Raw genomic sequence first — 19,633 nt, 5'->3', positions numbered from 1 at the left:
AAAAATTACCATTCAAAAGTTTGTGGTCAGTAAAATGTTTAATAGTTAAAAAAGAAGTCTCTGTTCACCAAGGCTACATTTATTTGATCAAAAATACAGTAAAAATTGTGAAATATTATTACAGTTTGAAACAGCTGTTTTCTATGTGAATATATAGTAAAGTGTAATTTATTCCTGTGATCAAAGCTGAATTTTCAGCATCATTACTCCAGTCTTCAGTGTCACATGATCCTTCAGAAATCATTCTGATATGATGATTTGCTGCTCAAGAAACATTTATGATTATTATCATTGAGTGCTGCTTCGTATTTTTGTGGAAACCATGATAATATTTTTCAGGATTCATTAATGAACAGAAAGTTTAAATAGAAATCTTCTGTAACAATGAATTGCAATTTTAAGCATAAATTGGTACTTTATATCTCAATTTATGTTTAAAAATTGCAATTCATTGTTACAGAAGATTTCTATTTAAACTTCAACTAATATATATATATACACATATATATATATATATATATATATATATATATATATATTACATTTTTAGACATTTTTAAGTCATTTTCCACCTCAATCAAATGATTTAAGAATTTTTTGATATTTGTACTGGAAAACAAGATAAAAATACTATGTAAGAAAATCATTTTTGCAGAGTATAAATGTATTTATTGCCACTTTTGATCATTTTAATGCATCCAAGTAACTTTGCAACTACATGTCAATTAACTCTCATTAGAGTATTAGTAGACTGTTAGGTTAGGGTTTGAGGTTAGTAGAATAAGTTGATATGTAGTTGCAAAGTTACTTATAGTCAGTAGAATGTCTGACCCCAAACTAGGTCAGTCTAGGTTGGTCAAACATCACAGGGCAGCACTAACCATCATCAGCCATGACCTTCATGAAAATACATATTGGCCTAAGCTGGTATTTTCAGCAGGAACATACAGTAAGCCATCAGGAACGGAACAATAGAACAAACAAAAAAATAAGTCAGACCTGTTTGCATGGTGGCGGCTGTCTCAGAGTGTGGTTGGTGCGATCACAGTGGATCCAGCAGGTGCTGTCGAACCTGAAGCCGTCTGTGCACTGGTACATGCCATAGAAGACCGATGGAGGAGGAGGACAGGTCACCGGCTCACACGAGCCCTCCAACCAGCGGCCGTCTTCTGTGCACTGCCGCTTGAAGGCTCTCCTACGCGAAAAGAAACATGAAAGATACTGTTGTTGATAAAACACAACTCATGATGGTATGGACCGAGTGCATGAGAGTGTTATTCAGTTCCTGTGAATAATCGTATGCACACCTCTTTGGTTTGTTGGCCACATGGTATCCAGGTTTGCATTTGTATTTGCAGAGGGTTCCCACTTTCAGGCCCGTTTCATTGCAGCGTTTGGTCTGCAGCATGGCGTTGGGCACGGGAGGCGGCGCTGGACAGCGGAGCTCACACAAAGCCTCCGGGAACGACCACAGACCGTCCTCCATACAGGTCAGAGTGTTATTAGTGCCTGCAGATGAGCGACAGACAGAATAACATGGCTCATTAAATTAAAAAAAATCCATCACAGTTTTCATGAAGCAGCACAACTATTATCAACATTGACAATAATAAGAAGAAATTGATAACAGTTTAGTTTAGGGTCCAATTCTCACTATTAACTAGTTGTTTATTAACGTGCATATTGGCTGCTTATTAGTACTTATAAAGCACATATTGATATCTTACTCTGCATGACCATATTCCACATCCCTTAACAACTACCTTACTAACTATTAATAAGCAGTAATTAGAGGTTTAATGAGGCAAAAGTTATATTTAATAGTGAATATGTGTTCCCCAAACTACAGTGTGACCAAGAGATGTTTCTTCAGCAGCAAATCATCACAATAGAACGATTTCTGAAGGATCATGTGACACTGAAGACTGGAATAATGATGCTGAAAATTCAGCTTTGATCACAGGAATAAATTACACTTTACTATATATTCACATAGAAAACAGCTGATTTACATTGGAATAATATTTCATAATTTTTACTGTATTTTTGATCAAGCCTTGGTGAGCAGAAGAGGAAAAAAAGAAGAAAAAAAACCCTTTTAAATGGTAGTGATTGTTCATATCACTGCAAAATATGATTTTCTTACTCAGTATTTTGGCATTGTTTTCTAGTAGGAACATCTAAACACTCTTAAATATAGATACATTTACTTGAGAAGCAAAACGGCACCAGATATTAAGAATTATTTAATAAAAAAAATATCAAAATTAAGTGACTAAAAAAAAAAATAATAATAATAATAACAAAATCTGCCCAAAAGTTTATTTCTCTTTTCTTTCTTTCTCTTTTCTTTCTTTCTCTTTCTTTCTTTCTGTTTCTTTCTTTCTTTCTTTCTTTCTTTCTGTGTTTAAACAAACTCACTCACTTCTGATGTAATGCCATGACATCACTTCTTAAAAACTACATAAATCCCAGTGCAAATGTTTCCTGACTATCAGTATTAGCTGGTAATAGTTGTTTACTGAGAAGACTTAAAGTCTTATAAAATCGATAGCTCCTCTAAATTCTGACTGGATGAGTCACATATCAAACCTCTGAGAAATACCTGTGACCGCACATAACTGTAATTCCATCTTAATGCGCTATGTTGCAATTGCAAACAGCTGCAAGTCACAATTTACTTGGCGGAGGAATGGTTTATTCTGATTATTACAATCAGAGTTGTTGTTTTAAGTTTTATTCTTCATTTAGTTCTCGTCATTGCAATGAGACATTTATCCTGCTTCGTACCGGGGAGGCTCATAAGAACCGAGTACATACATTAATGTGCCTACATGGAAATTAAAAATGGTCAAGACCCAAGAGGACCTGTTTTACCAGGTAATCTATTCACTGCAGCAAAGATTTTGCAGCGTTTCTCACCCACAAGCTGAGCAGGCTCCTTGCACTGGAACGTGCTCTTCTTGCCGTAGGTGGTGCCTTCTGGGAAATCAAAGTGGGCAGGGTGCACATGGTACTTATCTGGTAGCCCACAGTCAACCGGCTCACACGATACTTGCTTGTTCCATTTCCTATCAGCACAGGTGATGGTCACGGTTGAGTCCGTCTGCAGAGAAAAGACGTCAGATTTTCAACTAGTTCAGTAGAGTTCAATATGTCATGCTGACCACACAGTACACTTGGCTGATACCACAGTAGGGAGAGGTGGGACTGCAAAAGGACACATTTGTTCCTCTCATGCACGGGTCTGAAAACAGTGCGTTATTATTTTGCAAGAGGTTTGAAGTGCCGATTAGTCATGCATTGCACCAAACACCCTTTGCAAGTGATACTTGCAAGTGATACTCCTTGAATCTATAGACATACAAATAATTCATATTTATCATTTTATTTACTCTGAATTGTCCTGCAGATAACAACATGGCAGTAGATCTCTTCCAGAAACCTACCAAATCAGACAACATTTCTTCCCTATATAGACAGCTCTATCATATTTGATACGCAAATGGCCTCTAAAATATCAACATGATGAAATCTTTACTGAAAAAAACTTCAGACTACCTACATGCCTTCTGTCGTCTGATTGATAGTTTTTACTTTTTAAACAAGTAAAAGGCCTTTTGGTATGATTGCAAAAACACCCCCCTTCAGCTCATGGTTAAGCTTCACTTCTTCACTTATTTTTATAAAGTAAATATAAGAATAACGTTTACTTGAGTAAGAATAGGTCTGATTATTTATTATCCATACATAATTTTTTAGTAAAATCATGTTAAAATGTGAGTATCAAATATGATCATTGGGCTTCTGAGGAAGGTTTATTTGTTCATCTCTCAATCATCTTTGTATTGCATTGTATTATACACCAATCAGGCATAACATTATGACCACCTTCCTAATATTGTGTTGATCCCCCTTTTGCCGCCAAAACAGCCCTGACCCGTCGAGGCATGGACTCCTCTAGACCCCTGAAGGTGTGCTGTGGTATCTGCACCAAGATGTTAGCAGCAGATCCTTTAAGTCCTGTAAGTTGTGAGGTGGAGCCTCCATGGATCGGACTTGTTTGTTCAGCACATCCCACAGATGCTCGATTGGATTGAGATCTGGGGAATTTGGAGGCCAAGTCAACACCTCAAACTCGTTGTTGTGCTCCTCAAACCATTCCTGAACCATTTTTGCTTTGTGGCAGGAGCATTATCCTGCTGAAAGAGGCCACAGCCACCAGGGAATACCGTTTCCATGAAAGGGTGTACATGGTCTGCAACAATGCTTAGGTAGGTGGTACGTGTCAAAGTAACATCCACATGGATGGCAGGACCCAAGGTTTCCCAGCAGAACATTGCCCAAAGCATCACACTGCCTCCGCCGGCTTGCCTTCTTCCCATAGTGCATCCTGGTGCCATGTGTTCCCCAGGTAAGCGACGCACACGCACCCGGCCATCCACGTGATGTAAAAGAAAACGTGATTTATCAGACCAGACCACCTTCTTCCATTGCTCCGTGGTCCAGTTCTGATGCTCACGTGCCCACTGTTGGCACTTTCGGCGGTGGACAGGGGTCAGCATGGACACCCTGACTGGTCTGTGTCTATGCAGCTCCATACTCAACAAACTGATGCACTGTGTATTCTGACACCTTTCTATCAGAACCAGCATTAACTTCTGGAGCAATTTGAGCTACAGTAGCTCGTCTGTTGGATCGGACCACACGGGCCAGCCTTTGCTGAGCCTTGGCCGCTCATGACCCTGTCGCCGGTTCACCACTGTTCCTTCCTTGGAGCACTTTTGATAGATACTGACCACTGCAGACCGGGAACACCCCACAAGAGCTGCATTTTTGGAGATGCTCTGACCCAGTCGTCTAGCCATCACAATTTGGCCCTTATCAAACTCACTCAAATCTTTAAGCTTGCAAATCAGTCACTTATGGTCCCATTTCAGTTCGAAAGCTGCTTATGTAAAGAGTAGTCATCTTCATTTAACGCTCCACGTGATGCAGTGTTTTGATAATGTGTGTAGTTTGGACACTGCTGTGCAAAAATGCTGGCACATACTCTTGACCAAAACTCTGTTATTCCAAAAATGCCCCAAAACGGCCTGACATCTGGTTAGAGCGCCTGAAACATCTTTGACCCAGGTTTTTGTTGTTATGCCTCATCTCGTAACTTCACCATATAATGTGCTTTTGAAATACCTACAGAGACTATCTTGTGGGATCTGACTTCAATAAAATAACAAGCAGATAATATCCTTCCTGGTAGCTTTCAGTTGCAAAGAAGAAAATATGACAAAAATGTGACAAAAACATCTTCTATCCATTATTTTGATTAGTTGCACCAAGATAAACCTATAAGAAAATAGAATAGAAGGTCTAGATAATATGGATCGGCTCCCTCCTTCACTGTAAATGGGAAAGCTGTTCGATTATGCGTAGACTGTAAAAAATATATATTTTTCTCAAGTTCATGTAAATCTTTGCAACATTTAAGCAATTTAGTAATATTCATTACTTGCAAATGTTGTTCTATCCCATAAAAGAACTTATACTTTGATAATAAAGCACTGAAGAGCCGTTTGCTTGAGTTGGTAAAGGAGGAATACACCACTAAACACACAAGTTATTGATAATCTCGGGCAGATATTCTTGCTTTCTCATATAGTTCAGCTTTTTCTTTGATTATTTGAAACACCACAACACTATCTTCTTACCCAGCCATTACTCACTTTCGTATTTCTCCACATAAAACATATGCTTTCCACATGATAAACTCAATCAATATGTTTAGAATATCTGCACAGAATTCCCATAAGTGCCTGAACTGAGAGCAAGTGCTGTATTACAATAAATTATCACATCAGACAAGGTCATTTATACTCTTGTGAAGGACACGCGGGTGTATGCAGGTAACTGCTGACCTTTAGGCATGAGTGAATCAGAGCGCAGCTGAAAACAACTCACCAATGGAAAAAATAGGCTTTATCAACATTACATAATATCCTGCCCTTTCTGAAGAAGTCTGAATCATGCAAGAAACTTTTCCTGTTCGGTATCTGTTCAAATACAATTCAATTCAGTACATCTGGAGTTATTATAAACCAACCATAAAAAAAAACAATTGTGTTACTAGAAACAAAATAAACGTAAACTGAAATAAAACAAAAATACAGCCACTTTATTAGGTACCAGGTCGGACCTCATTTTGCCTTCAGAACTGCCTCAATTCTTCTTGGCAAAGATTCAACAAGGTGCTGGAAACATTCCTCAGAGATTTTGGTCCATATTGTCATGATATCATTCATCACGCATTGCAGATGTGAATCTCCAGTTCCAGCACATCCCAAAGCTGCTTTACTGGATTGAGATCTGCTGACTGGAGGTCATCTGAGGTTAGTGAACTCATTGTCATGTTCAAGAAACCAACTTGAGATGATTTGTGACATGGGTCATTATCCTGCTGGAAGTAGCCATCAGAAGACAATTCTCAGATAGTTGGTTCTGCATCAAGCATGGACAAGTTTGTGAAAGGATTCAAACGTCACAACTACAAAAACAATGTCTACACCAGACGCGAGCGAACAAAAGCAAAACCATTATAATCAGTGATGCCGTCTACACTGGATATTGCACGATACGACACGACAAATCCCGAAAGTTGCACTTGCGCAACTTCCGACACAAAGGACAAACGGATTTGTACCGTTTGCTTTGTTGCATCCAGTAGACAGCCTCAAGCTGTACACACGGTGAAAAGACAAGAAAATATGATGAGGCATATCTCGCCCTCTGATTCACCAGTACAGCGGTGAGTAAAGAAGAGAGATATTCACTTCTGACAGTATGAAGCCGGGCTGATCTGAAGAAACTCTGTCCACTATAAAGTACATTTTGTGCAATGGAAAGGTTCTATGGTTCTTCATGGAACCATAGATGCCAATAAAGGTTTTTTTTTTTTTTTTTTTAAATGGCCGATGGTTTCTCTAGATTAGACTCTTATTCCTCGTCTGGGATCGTGTAGAGCTCTTTGAAGCTGCACTGAAACTGACATTTGGACCTTCAACCCGTTGAACCCCAGTGAAGTCCACTATATGGAGAAAAATCCTGGAATGTTTTCCTCAAAAACCTTCATTTCTTTTCCACTGAAGAAAGAAAGACATGAACATCTCGGATGACATGGGGGTGAGTAAATTATCAGGAAATTTTAACTCTGAAGCGAACTAATCCTTTAAGCACTGATCAGATGAGATGCATTTAATCTTGTTATTGCTGTTGAAGAGACGGGATTTCACATTGGTTATCCATTAAACATCTGAGCATAGTGTTTGCAATGATGAAAACAAACAAGGACACACAAACAAGTGGAGAGAACAGATCGTTTTGAAGATAGCACCATCTAAGGCAGATTTCCTGGAAGCCTCGTGACACAACTGAAGCGAGTGCACTTTCTAATGAAGCTCGACAAGATGCAACTTGATAGCACTGTCCTTGCTCCCATGCTGATGCCACAGAAACACACTGTTCTGACATTCTATTGCATGACCTCGTCATAATCACTGCTGAGATGAAGAATGAAGAAATCAAAGACGAGGGCGTGATCATATCGCTCGGGGCAATGCTTGATCAAACTATTACGTCACAGCATTGACAACCGATGAAACCCTAAGGGGACATTGTACCTGCATGGGAAACAGAACGCTCCTCGATGTTTTGGAATATATGTTTGCGTTCACAATTGCAGTGAAAAAGCAACCGGTTTCAGTGACAGTTGGCGATCTGAGGCATCTTGAACAGGCCCACAGAGAATTGGCACAAAGAAAACAGAAAAGCAGAAATGGAATAAATTGGAAGTGCTACACGTCCACCACTCGTTAGCAATGTTTCCATGCAAAGTTGTGAATTTATCTTGTGTGCAAAATTGGAATATCACATAACAAATAAAGCACTGTTTCCAACCCATGTGTTCAAGAGAACAAAATATCTCTAATAAAAAAAAAAAAAAAATGGAAGAGCCATTGTGGCTCTTTTTCCTTCCATCATAAATGAGTTTGTCTCACAGCGGCAGATGAAACACAATAAACGCTGTCATGTTCTCTTGCGTGTTTGGGAACGCAATCGCGTGAGACGCTTCTGGAGGGAATTAAACCAAATCATTCCGATGACAGATTTTGACTCAGGCGTTTCACAACCACCAAACCAACATCTGAGATGCTGCGATGCGATTGGTCCGCTGGTTTGTCCAGTTATCCAATCACAGCCTCTGTTGAGTCATGTAAGTTTTTTGTTGCACATCGAGAGATTTATTTGGTAAAGGTGTTTCCATCATAGTTCCTGCACGTCTTCTTATCAGATATATATATATATATATATATATATATATATATATATATATATATATATATATATATATATATATATACACCTTAATCAAGTGTATACGTTTTTTTTTATGCACATTTTTAGAATGTATGTGCATCTTGGCATTTCCATCCATAGTTTTTTTTTTTTTTACACAATAACCCAAAATGTGCTTAAAATAGGTGGATGGAAACAGCTATTGTTTATTAAATATTTTGGCTAATTCAATTATGCTTTCAGAAATAAGAGTGTAGTACTCTTAGCTCAGGTTTTACTATTACATTTATTATGCAGATTACTAAATAACCAATTTGCAACGAGAGTGAAGACTATGGACCACATCGTATTAGAGGACCAAATTCAAGATACACCTTATTGAAGGACACCTAAAATGCCCCTTTCACAAGATGTAATATAAGTCTCTGGTGTCTCCAGAATGTGTCTGTGAAGTTTCAGCTCAAAATACCCCACAGATCATTTATTATAGCTTGTCAAATTTGCCCCTATTTGGGTGTGAGCAAAAACACGCCATTTTTGTGTGTGTCCCTTTAAATGCAAATGAGCTGCTGCTCCCGGCCCCCTTTCCAGAAGAGGGCGGAGCTTTAACAGCTCAACAACAACAAAGCTGGAGAATCTCACGCAGCCAAAATGAGGATTGTCAGTAACGGTGTTCAGCCTTACATTGTTCAAACCGGAGTAAATTTATGTAGTTGCTGTGGAGTTGATTCAACTCATCCACTAGCATGTGCCATCATGTTAATCTTCTGTGCAAATCCAGCATTGAATTGACACTCGTTTGTGAAGCAGTCCGGCGTAAAATGACGGCATGACAACAACACTCTACTACAACAGCTCTTCCTCTTCTCTAAAGCAGCCCAACATGGCCCCGCCCCCTTTGTTGTGTGTTCTCGGGGGCGGGGTTTATGTAAATTTTAGGGGTTGTGATGTCACTAACCCAGGAAGAAGCTTGTTGTAGTCCCTACCAGCCGTTTGTTGTAGTCCTTAAACAGAGAATTATTTAAAAGAAAATATCTCCCTTTGCATTGAACTTTGAGTGTCGTAAGTTTGCAGATGTTGTTTATGATCAAACAGCAACATTACACACTAACTAAAGTTACAAAAGTGAAATCATAATCAACCACCCCTTTAATAAAACACACATACAGGCAAGCAGATGACTGCAGAACATCAACCCAACGCGCAAAGTTTCACAGTGAGTGTTTTCCCATTACAAAGAAAACGCTTAAGATGCAATGTAGAGCATAGCGTTCATATTCTGGGCTCATCTGCTTGCCTGTATATTGTATGCATCATCAATAAAGTGCATATTTAATTTGGTCTTTTAATATCACTGCCTTAGTACATTAAGTTACTTAGTACGTTTGATATTTAGCGTTTAACAATGTCCCACTGTTTTTAGCAATTGTAATACTGAGACAGGTGCTTTATATGAATCGCAAGAGCTCAAAACTTGCAGTTTGTTCACATATTTTTGCTTTCCTTCTTTTGAGAGGTGATCAAAATATCCTTGGCTTGAAACAAATGGAGAAGTGACAGGCCTGTGCTGCAGTTCTATGGATGTTTTTACCCTGCAGGGGTCAGTTGCACCAGCTGTGTATGTAAGTTACAACGTAAAGGGACACTTACACACTTTTAATGTTTTTGCGTTGTGCCATTAAACTACAAAGAACCTCCCTTGCATTGTTCTGTGCGACCAGCTTTAGACAAACCCCACATCTAATCTTCCTCGCTCTGTCTATACCTGGCTCTTGATGATGTCATCGTCCCGGTGGATTTGTAGGACGTATCCGCTGTTGCACATGACAGTGCAGCGCGCGCCGTTGAAGTATCCCCCGTCGCTGCACTGCACCTCTGCGTTCCGGATCAACGGCTCTTGGCAGTCAATGGCTTCACAGGAGTAATGAACACAACTGAAACCAGACAGATGCAGAGGAAGGGAGGAGGTTAATAAATGCACTACAATCTGTGATTCGTGACAATATTTAAATATTTATTTATGTATTTATTTATTTATTTTTATTATTTATTTTTTTTTTCCCTCCCCTGGGATATCAACATTATTAATGCAGTAGTTCTCGTCCATTACTCCATTATCTATTAACGCACCTTATAATGCATTGTATGATCTTATGAATGATTATAAACACAGTTATAATATTTATCAATTCATTGTAGGGCTGCAGGATTAATCAAAATTAAACCGAAATCGCTATTTGGCTTATGAATTCGAATTATGAATTTGGATTATGAAATCGCAAAGGCTTTTTTCGGTTTTTAATTATGTACACAGTGTGTTAGTGAAGAGCTGATCTGTGATCAGCAGTAAAAGACGCTCCATCTAAACTGCATTTGCAAAAGCAACAGAAGTCAAACAAACATGAGAAGCGTTTATGAACCTCTTGTCCAACAGAAAACAACATTTAATAACGTGTTTTCACTCCAAACTCACTTCATAACTTCAGTCGAGTGTTTGAAATAGCATTTTGATTAGCATTGCATTATAAATACACTTTATAATTATGAAAGTACCTGAGAAGGCTTGAAGAACACAGATAAACGATGTATTGTCGTAGTAGATTGTTTATTATATTCATGTTTAATCAATCAAAGCGTTTCTATCTTCTTTTTATTCAGTTACAGCGACAGTATGATGTCCAGAGGGGATTTCCTGGAGAGACGCGTTAACTGTTACTTCTCAGAGGCATATTTGGAGTTTCTGCTCAACGGCGCCATCCTATTCTGGGTGAAAATAGGAAAAATAATACTTCTCTCTGAAGAACTGTGAGGGAAACAAATACTCAGTATTTTCTTCTCCAGTGTACAGGAGGTTTTTTTCGCAGTGGATGCGTAAGAAGCACATGTTTCATATTAAATAATCCATTTTTGATTTTGCATAACTCCTGACAAAAATAAAGAAATTATTGTCACGGATTTGTATCATAATAATAATAAAATATTTAATAATAAATAGACCTTCTAATTATTTATAGTCATATGCTGCTTGCATATTAACAGATAACCCCGCAGTTTTTCATACAAGTTTTCTGTAAAATAAAAATATTATTATTATTTTCTAATTATTGCAGTTATATTTTTATTTTTAATAATGAAAGTTATTACAATAGTAATATTTCTTATTTGGTTTAATATATATTATATATATTATATTTTATATATATATATATATATATATATATATATATATATTTTTTTTTTTTAGCAACAATGATAATAATAATAATAATAATAATAATAATAACTATTCGTCGTCAAATTAATATATTAGCATGACATTTTGGGTCAAATTGCGCAGCCCTACAAACAAGCAAAACAAACATGGCATTGTTTATTTATTTATTTATTTTCATTTGTTTTATAAATGCCATTTTAAATCACCAATTGCAATTTTAACCAGAAAAATTGCAATTCGATTTTCTTCTCCAAATCATGGAGCCCTGTGACAAACACATGACAAACATCCAGTTTCAGATGTAACAAGGGATCTGCTAATATTATAATGCATTTTAACTTTGGTAACGATTATTTATGAAAAGACAAATTCTAATAATTCTCTTTATAATGCATTATACTTAAAGGCTTCAAGTAAAGTGTTACCACTTTTCATTCTGACTGAGAAGTGCAGACATTGAGTCAGAAATTTTTATCGAATCAGTCAGCTCTGGATATTTATTATTACTTACTGGGGGTTAAAAAAAAAAAAAAAAAAAGAAAAGAAAAGAAAAAGGTAATAACAGTATTGGTACCCGTTCATGAAACCACAGATTTTTAGCACATTTACAGTAATGCAGTTTGACCGGATGCCTTCAGATGCTTTCATACACTTATATTTCACATCAACACTTTTCTTTTCTTTTTTAATGAAAGTCAATATCTATCTTTCACAAGACAAAAAAATGTTTGTTAGGAAACTGAGAGGATTGTGGGGGAGTTTTGGTGTCTGATGTCTACACGGTTCTTTAAGAGTAATTCATGTGGCCAGATGAACAATGCTGGACAAATTGAGAGCTAAACTCTATCCTCAGAAAGAGAGAAAAAGCCAGTGGGAAGGAAAAATAAATCTCTACTGGAGTCAGTTTGTAAATGCAGAGTTGGCATTTTTCAACTCTTAGCTGACCAAGTAGAATCCTGGCAGATCTGGTGGTGGTCATAGGGGCAAACATGAGGCACTGGACCTTTTCAGTAAGCAAGAAATGAAGAAACATGGTTTAAGGTTTCAGGCACATTTTTTTAAAGCAGGAGAACATGAAAAGCAGCTCCTGTCCTGTACTTGGAATCACTCAATTGTTTTATGCAATCCAGTTGTTGTTTGAGCCATGTGTTTAATTACGTAATCAAAATCTCATGACATAAAATGTCACCTATAAAAGTTCTTTGTCTACCCATTTACTCCGATAGCTTATTTTCTCAATCATTTTGCGTCTTAATTCTTATAGGTACAAGATATCAAAGCACACATAAAACACACATGATGCAACATTTTGGCATTCAAAAGATAAATTGACTCGCATATAAACCGCATGTACGCATGTGTTAAGCAAAGATTCCAAAACACTGAATTTTTGAGTTTGCCATTGTTAGTATTGGCCTAAAATCCTCTTATTAGTTTGCAAATTAATTTATGGTACACCCATTATCCAGTGAGCCAATTCCCAGAGCCAAACACGGCCCTCTGAACGCATTAAACTAATGCTTTAGTGGCATACAGTACTGAAAAGGGGAGGGACACATTAAACCAAACCATGTTAATGGACCCTGTTGTTAACAACACTGGGAATAGGGACATGGTGTTTCGTATCGGACGGTATTACGGGAAATATGTTGTTAGTGGTCAAAGGCCTCCGCAGATGATTCCATATGAGATCCCGGCTGGTAAATAGTTTGCGAGTTCTGAATATTCAGCGTGCCTCTGAGCATTATTTGAATAATATCAGTCACTCAATAAAGTACGCTGTGGACCTGAAGCAAATCAAACTGCTGTCGATACAGTGTCACTTCACATTCGAAGGGCTTTGGGTGGCAGATTATTCATGACCAACAATTCAAAATTAGCTCATTCTATAAATCAAGCAAATTATGTTTATTGCACATTCTTACATGAGCTTCAGAACAGAATGGATGTATTCAGAGTGGAACGACATATACATGAGTAATTTTTATTTTAGAATTTATTTGTTTAGTTTTGTTGTGTTTTTGTAGTAGTGGATTGAAAATGTGATACAGCCAGATTCAAATGAAGGTTATGCCTTGAAAAACATCAGGAAACAATGTAAAACAGATTCTCTTAAGAGTTATAATAACTAAAATTCATATTTTAGTTGTTCATGACCATTTTCCAGCCTTTCTCGGACCAATTAAACAGGCTGAGCAACAGTGTTTTGCTTGCTGTTGGGTATAATACAGTTAAAGCAAGATATTTTGGCAGTGGGGTAGAATAATAAACTTGTTTTCCCTTTTGAATTATGTTTATTTCTCTTACCCCTTTTTTCCTTCTTGTATTAAGCATCAATGTTTTGTTTTAAATGTCTCTGAAAACCAGACTTTATTTCATTTTCCTTCTCTAATATATCTATATTGTCTACAGATACTAATTTTATTTTACTCTTCTACTGTTTGGGAATAATTGCATCTGTCCTGCTTTTATTACCGACTGGGCCAAGTTTCCGAACATGGTCATAAATATTAATGTGTCTGTGACATCAGAAACTTGAGGATTTCAAAACCTTCAGCTTTGTTTTCAGTGAATGCTCTTTTTGGACTAGGGAGAAAGTTCTGAGTTTTGAACATTACAGTGTACTCTATTAAAGGTGCAATATGTAAAATGTTCTGTCCGCTAGAGGTCGCTAGAGGCCTATTCAAAACAAAGGCGTAGGTTGATGACGCCAAGTTTGAGCGCGGAATCTTGTGACATGTGGTCTTCACATCACTGCCGGTGGAAAATAATCGGGATAGGACTCAGGAAGAAATCATGTTCATGGATGCGATTATTAACGTTACTGTAGTATGAAGCAGAGCAGGACCGAGTGTTGTGGGAGCTGAACGAGGCCGCTGGAGCGATTGCGCAACACACGCCTCACGAGCAGCGGGACTTTTATTATGCCACAGTCGCCGGCGCCGCTTCCGCTTTTCCGGTCATGAGTATGAGGTAACACAGCTCTGTTTATCATATGAGATACATTTGAGAGTGTTGAAAATGATGTTATAACGTTACTCTGTGCGTTCGCTCGGCGGCTGCTGTGAGACACTGTTACACACTGCAGTAAGATAGATCGATTTTAGAATATCATATTAAATGCTGGATGGCTTGTGTTGATAAATGGCATGCAATTAATTTTAAAACGTATAGCATGATGGAGAAAATGCTGTATTGCTGTTACTAAAAATAAAGCTGCATCTGATTATGCTATGTTAGCTACTTGACAAAATAGTGTTTTTCTCTGAGGCATGGTAAAGCATGGTACTCGCAAAAAATCAAGAAAATTAGATTTAAACAATAAGACTAAACGTGTTGAGCTATATAAAACAATTAGTTTTCTGTCTATAAATGTATCAAAACAGTTGTTCTCTTGTCTATTAAAACATGTAAATATTAAAGCGTCTTTGGTGTTTCCATGGTTTCTACAAAATGAAACCGAGGGTAACGCGGGTATGACGCAATTGACAGGCGACTCCTCACACGTCCCGGAGCCTTGGTTAAAATTGCAATTTTCTCACGATTTACAAATAGTTGGAAACATTTGGTATATTGTAAGTACTCAAGTGAACAAAATATATAACACTGGCCTAGTGGTTTTTGGATATTTTACTGCAAATATCTTACATATTGCACCTTTAACACTACAGACTGAGCAAATATATTTCCTCATAAAACTCATTTAACATTCAAAACCAAATTCATAATTCATGCTAAAATGTTTCAGATTTTCTTCATTATGTTGGATTGAGAAAGTCGACATACTGTTCTACTATTTAAAATTACAATCCATCCACCAACCCATCCATCCATCCATCCCTCCATCCATCCACCCATCCACCCATCCATCCATCCCTCCATCCATCCACCCATCCCTCCATCCATCCCTCCATCCATCCACCCACCAACCTACCCACCCACCCATCCATCCATCCATCCATCCATCCATCCATCCATCCATCATCTACTGTATCAATCCATCCATCCATCTAAATTTTTAGTGTTTACAACTAAAAACTATTTCAAACTTAAAATCTTTAAACTTAAAACCTTCAGAATTAAAACTGTTAAAACTACTTCAAAAGTTCTGTCTAGGCTTTCTCAAGCCAACATCAAAGTTTGTGTACACACTCTACTGTCTAGTTTTACTCTCTATTTTAAACTGCATGGATAGTGAGGAACACAGGAGCACCTCCTACACTCTTAGAAATAAAGGTTGGGGTTCTATACAGAATGCGGTAGGGTTCTTGACTCAATTTTAAACAACTCTTTATTGCCAAAAAGGTCTTAAATATCTGCACAATATCTGCATGTTTAATGGGATATTTCTTTTTTCTTTTTTTTTCCAACTGTTTCAATTCATAAGATGTAATTAAAATTAAATTAAATTAAAACTAAATCCTTAAGATGATCCCATGTTGGGAACCTCTAAAAGGTTCTATATTTGCAGCAGCTGGCTGAACTCTTTAAGGTTCTATATAGAACCTTTTCTTCTAAGAATGTGAGAGGTCTATGAAAGCAGTCGTTCGACTCCAGGCCTGATTGCTCACCTCTGCCCCATGGGGTTGTATATTTCATTGCTCTGACAGCCGCTGATGGTGATTGGGTCAAAGAACTGGAAAGAGCGCAGGCCGACACCGGAGATGGCCACGAGATCAGAGCGGAACATGAGGAGAATGGCTTTGGTGTGGTAGAAGGCCATGCTCAAGTCATGACTCACTGGGATGACCAGAGGATTGGTGCGGCAGCTCAAACGCCAGTCACCTGAACATGTCAGGGGAAGGAATAGACACATGTGGCAGTGACCGGCATTTAGGAAATTGTCAATATTAGAATCCAAGTCAAATAGTTAGACTCGGCAGCTCTCACCTAAGCTGTGGATGCCCTCTTTGGTGTCGATCAGCTGGACTGTAATGTTACACTGGGCTTGATCGATGTAGCTCGTTCCATCTGCAGCTAAATGGATGATAACAGCCGCAGCAACCATAGGATGTGAGAAATATGCCTGCCGGAGACAAGATCTGGTTTACATTCATGCAGAAGTCTTGTTCTACACTGTAGTAAGAGTCACTAGCTGCATATAAGTTGAGACTTGGGTTTAACCCTTAGAAAACCACTGTATGCTTTAATGTACTGTGAACTGGGGAAGTATAGTAAGTACAGTAATAATTTAAAAAAAAAAATTATCCTATTCACCGGTGGTGTCTTGCCTTAAAGCAATTAATAAGCCTTTAGCTCAAAATCTGAAATGTATCAACTACTGTACTTTGACTTGAAACATATTAACATTTGAAATCTCCCAACATGTCAAATAAAATGATAATGATTAAAAAATAATCTCACCTTCAACCAGTACTGGGGATACCAGGAAACACCCTGAGCTTCTCGACATGGAAACCAGGCATACTGAGACACTCCATCAGAGAGGTCAAACACCTTGGATTGGCATGTCTGGGGACAGGCAACATAAAAACACAGGAAATGGCATCAAACCATTAAAGTTCAAAGCTTTTTAAACTTTTCTGAAAGACTTTTTTCTTGCAATTACGAGTTTATAACTTGCAATTCTGACATTATATCTCACAATTCTGACTTTATATCTCGCAATTCTGACTTTATATCTCGCAATTCTGACTTTATATCTCGCAATTCTGACTTTATATCTCACAATTCTGACTTTATAACTCGTAATTCTGACTTTATAACACGCAATTCTGACTTTATAACTCGTAATTCTGACTTTATAACACGCAATTCTGACTTTATAACTCGTAATTCTGACTTTATAACTCGCAATTCTGACTTTATATCACACAATTCTGACTTTATAATTCACAATTCTGACTTTATATCTCACAATTCTGACTTTATATCACACAATTCTGACTTTATAACTCGCAATTCTGACTTTATATCTCGCAATTCTGACTTTATAACTCGCAATTCTGACTTTATATCTCGCAATTCTGACTTTATAACTCACAATTCTGACTTTATAACTCTCAATTCTGACTTTATATCTCGCAATTCTGACTTTATATCGTGCAATTCTGACTTTATATCTCGCAATTCTGACTTTATATCGTGCAATTCTGACTTTATATCTCGCAATTCTGACTTTATATCACGCAATTCTGACTTTATATTTCAGAATTCTGACTTTATATCACCCAATTCTGACTTTATATCTCGCAATTCTGACTTTATATCACGCAAGTCTGACCTTATATCACGCAATTCTGACTTTATATCTCGCAATTCTGACTTTATAACTCGCAATTCTGACTTTATATCGTGCAATTCTGACTTTATATCACGCAATTCTGACTTTATATCACGCAAGTCTGACTTTATATCACGCAAGTCTGACTTTATATCTCACAATTCTGACCTTATATCACGCAAGTCTGACTTTATATCTCGCAATTCTGACTTTATATCTCGCAATTCTGACTTTATATCTCGCAATTCTGACTTTATATCACGCAATTCTGACTTTATATCACGCAATTCTGACTTTATATCACGCAAGTCTGACTTTATATCTCGCAATTCTGACTTTATATCACACAATTCTGACTTTATAGCTCACAAAAAAAGTCACAATTGCAAGATCGCAATTACCTTTTTTTATTTTTTTATTTCATGGCGGAAACAAGCTTCCATATGTTGGTAATGTTAAACTTCTGGAAAAGTGTAAAAATGTTACACTTCTGGGGGGGTATTGCTAGTTTTCTGGTTTTACAGTAGCTTGTCCCCCAGACAACCTAAAATACAGGATGACTGTTTTCACTGCAGTTCCCTAAGAGTCTTTTTTATGCCTTTTTCTGTTTGTTCCTCTGTAAATATGCAGGGCCAAGGACCAAATTAATTTTACGGTCTTAAACACGTTTTGACAAATTGACTGGTAAGGAAGAAGCATGTGGTTGGTATCAGTGTTGTTTTGCTGGCTGTAGGTGGACAGCTCTGGAAACAGTGTCTACCCTGAACTGATCTGCATTGTGTAATGTGTTGAGAAAACTGTGAAAGTGATTTCATCGAACATCACTGAAAAAAAAAGAGCTGTACACATCATGAAATTAGACAAGGACACCATGTTTCGCCCAATCTCCTGACCATATGAAATATGATACATGTAATTGGAGATACTATGGAAACTGCACGAAAAAATAAAGAAGCATCTGACCAAGAGATCTGTTGATGTGTCATGTATGATCTGGTCCCTCAAGGAATAAAGCTATATTGCATTTCCAAGCACTGCAACCGCAGGTGGCACTTTTTTCCCTGAATGCAAGGAATGCACTTTTTCATGTTCGTGCAAAGCAAGAAAACTTGGATAAACATCATACGCTAGTGTAATGGAGAGAAAGCCTTTGTGATGTGTGCTTAATTGTTTTGAATGTGCACATGTAGCTTCAAAACTGAAAAAGTATATTTTAAAAACCTGTACATTTTAAAGAATGTAAGGACCCATTTTATATTAAGTGTCTGTAACTATATGTACTAACATTTGAACTAATCATTTTATACAATGCAGTTATTGTGCACATACATGTTTTTACGTTGTGCTTATATTGATACCTGTATAAAATACCTGTATATCTGTAATTAATTTCTATAATTACATCAATAATTACACTGTTGACCCTTCCCTAAACCTACCCATATGAAAAGGTTATTAGTCAGAAATGCCTTATTTTCAAAAATGTCACTTTAGTCAATTCATTGGTATTTAACAAATTTGACTGTCTTTTTCTGCACCTCTTTGGACAACAAGACATAATAAAACATCTCTTTCTGTGAGTTTACAGCAGCAAACGGAACACTGTTGTGTTTACTTGCTACTCGCAAAATTGTTTTGGCCACTTAAAGGTAGGGTAGGCAATGGACAAATGGACAAAACACCATAAAAACTCGCAGTTCTGCAATTGAAAGCGGCTCATACGCACACCGTCATTCATCTTGAAATCATATGATTCGATTTGCGTCTTCCGATTGATTAGTCTGTGGACTTTTGCCATTTAGCGGTTTCTGCCAACAAACCAGTAT

The 19,633-nt window shown here is 37.4% G+C and overlaps 1 protein-coding gene and 1 long non-coding RNA gene across 3 annotated transcripts in view; one reads left to right on the top strand and one right to left on the bottom strand.

The window, feature by feature from the left end:
* Nucleotides 1-19,633, bottom strand: part of pappaa (pregnancy-associated plasma protein A, pappalysin 1a) — a 105,883-nt gene that overhangs the window by 32,274 nt on the left and 53,976 nt on the right. For both annotated transcript variants that reach the window (XM_051894404.1, XM_051894405.1), the window contains exons 12-18: nucleotides 16,928-17,035; nucleotides 16,454-16,589; nucleotides 16,135-16,348; nucleotides 10,115-10,283; nucleotides 2,923-3,106; nucleotides 1,308-1,509; nucleotides 1,000-1,195 (exon numbers count right to left, since the gene is read on the bottom strand). In XM_051894404.1, the coding sequence (XP_051750364.1) occupies nucleotides 1,000-1,195; nucleotides 1,308-1,509; nucleotides 2,923-3,106; nucleotides 10,115-10,283; nucleotides 16,135-16,348; nucleotides 16,454-16,589; nucleotides 16,928-17,035 (1,209 nt within the window). The remainder of the gene's footprint in view (nucleotides 1-999; nucleotides 1,196-1,307; nucleotides 1,510-2,922; nucleotides 3,107-10,114; nucleotides 10,284-16,134; nucleotides 16,349-16,453; nucleotides 16,590-16,927; nucleotides 17,036-19,633) is intronic.
* On the top strand, nucleotides 5,728-11,335 carry LOC127512999 (uncharacterized). The gene is made up of 3 exons (XR_007930298.1): nucleotides 5,728-9,971; nucleotides 10,071-10,316; nucleotides 11,008-11,335. It is a non-coding gene; the product is annotated as an uncharacterized LOC127512999 (long non-coding RNA).

This window comes from Ctenopharyngodon idella, chromosome 5, assembly GCF_019924925.1.
Source record: "Ctenopharyngodon idella isolate HZGC_01 chromosome 5, HZGC01, whole genome shotgun sequence".
NCBI classification, from domain to species: domain Eukaryota; kingdom Metazoa; phylum Chordata; class Actinopteri; order Cypriniformes; family Xenocyprididae; genus Ctenopharyngodon; species Ctenopharyngodon idella.
Note: the sequence above shows the minus strand (reverse complement) of the source record. Positions and strands in the feature narration are given on the sequence as shown.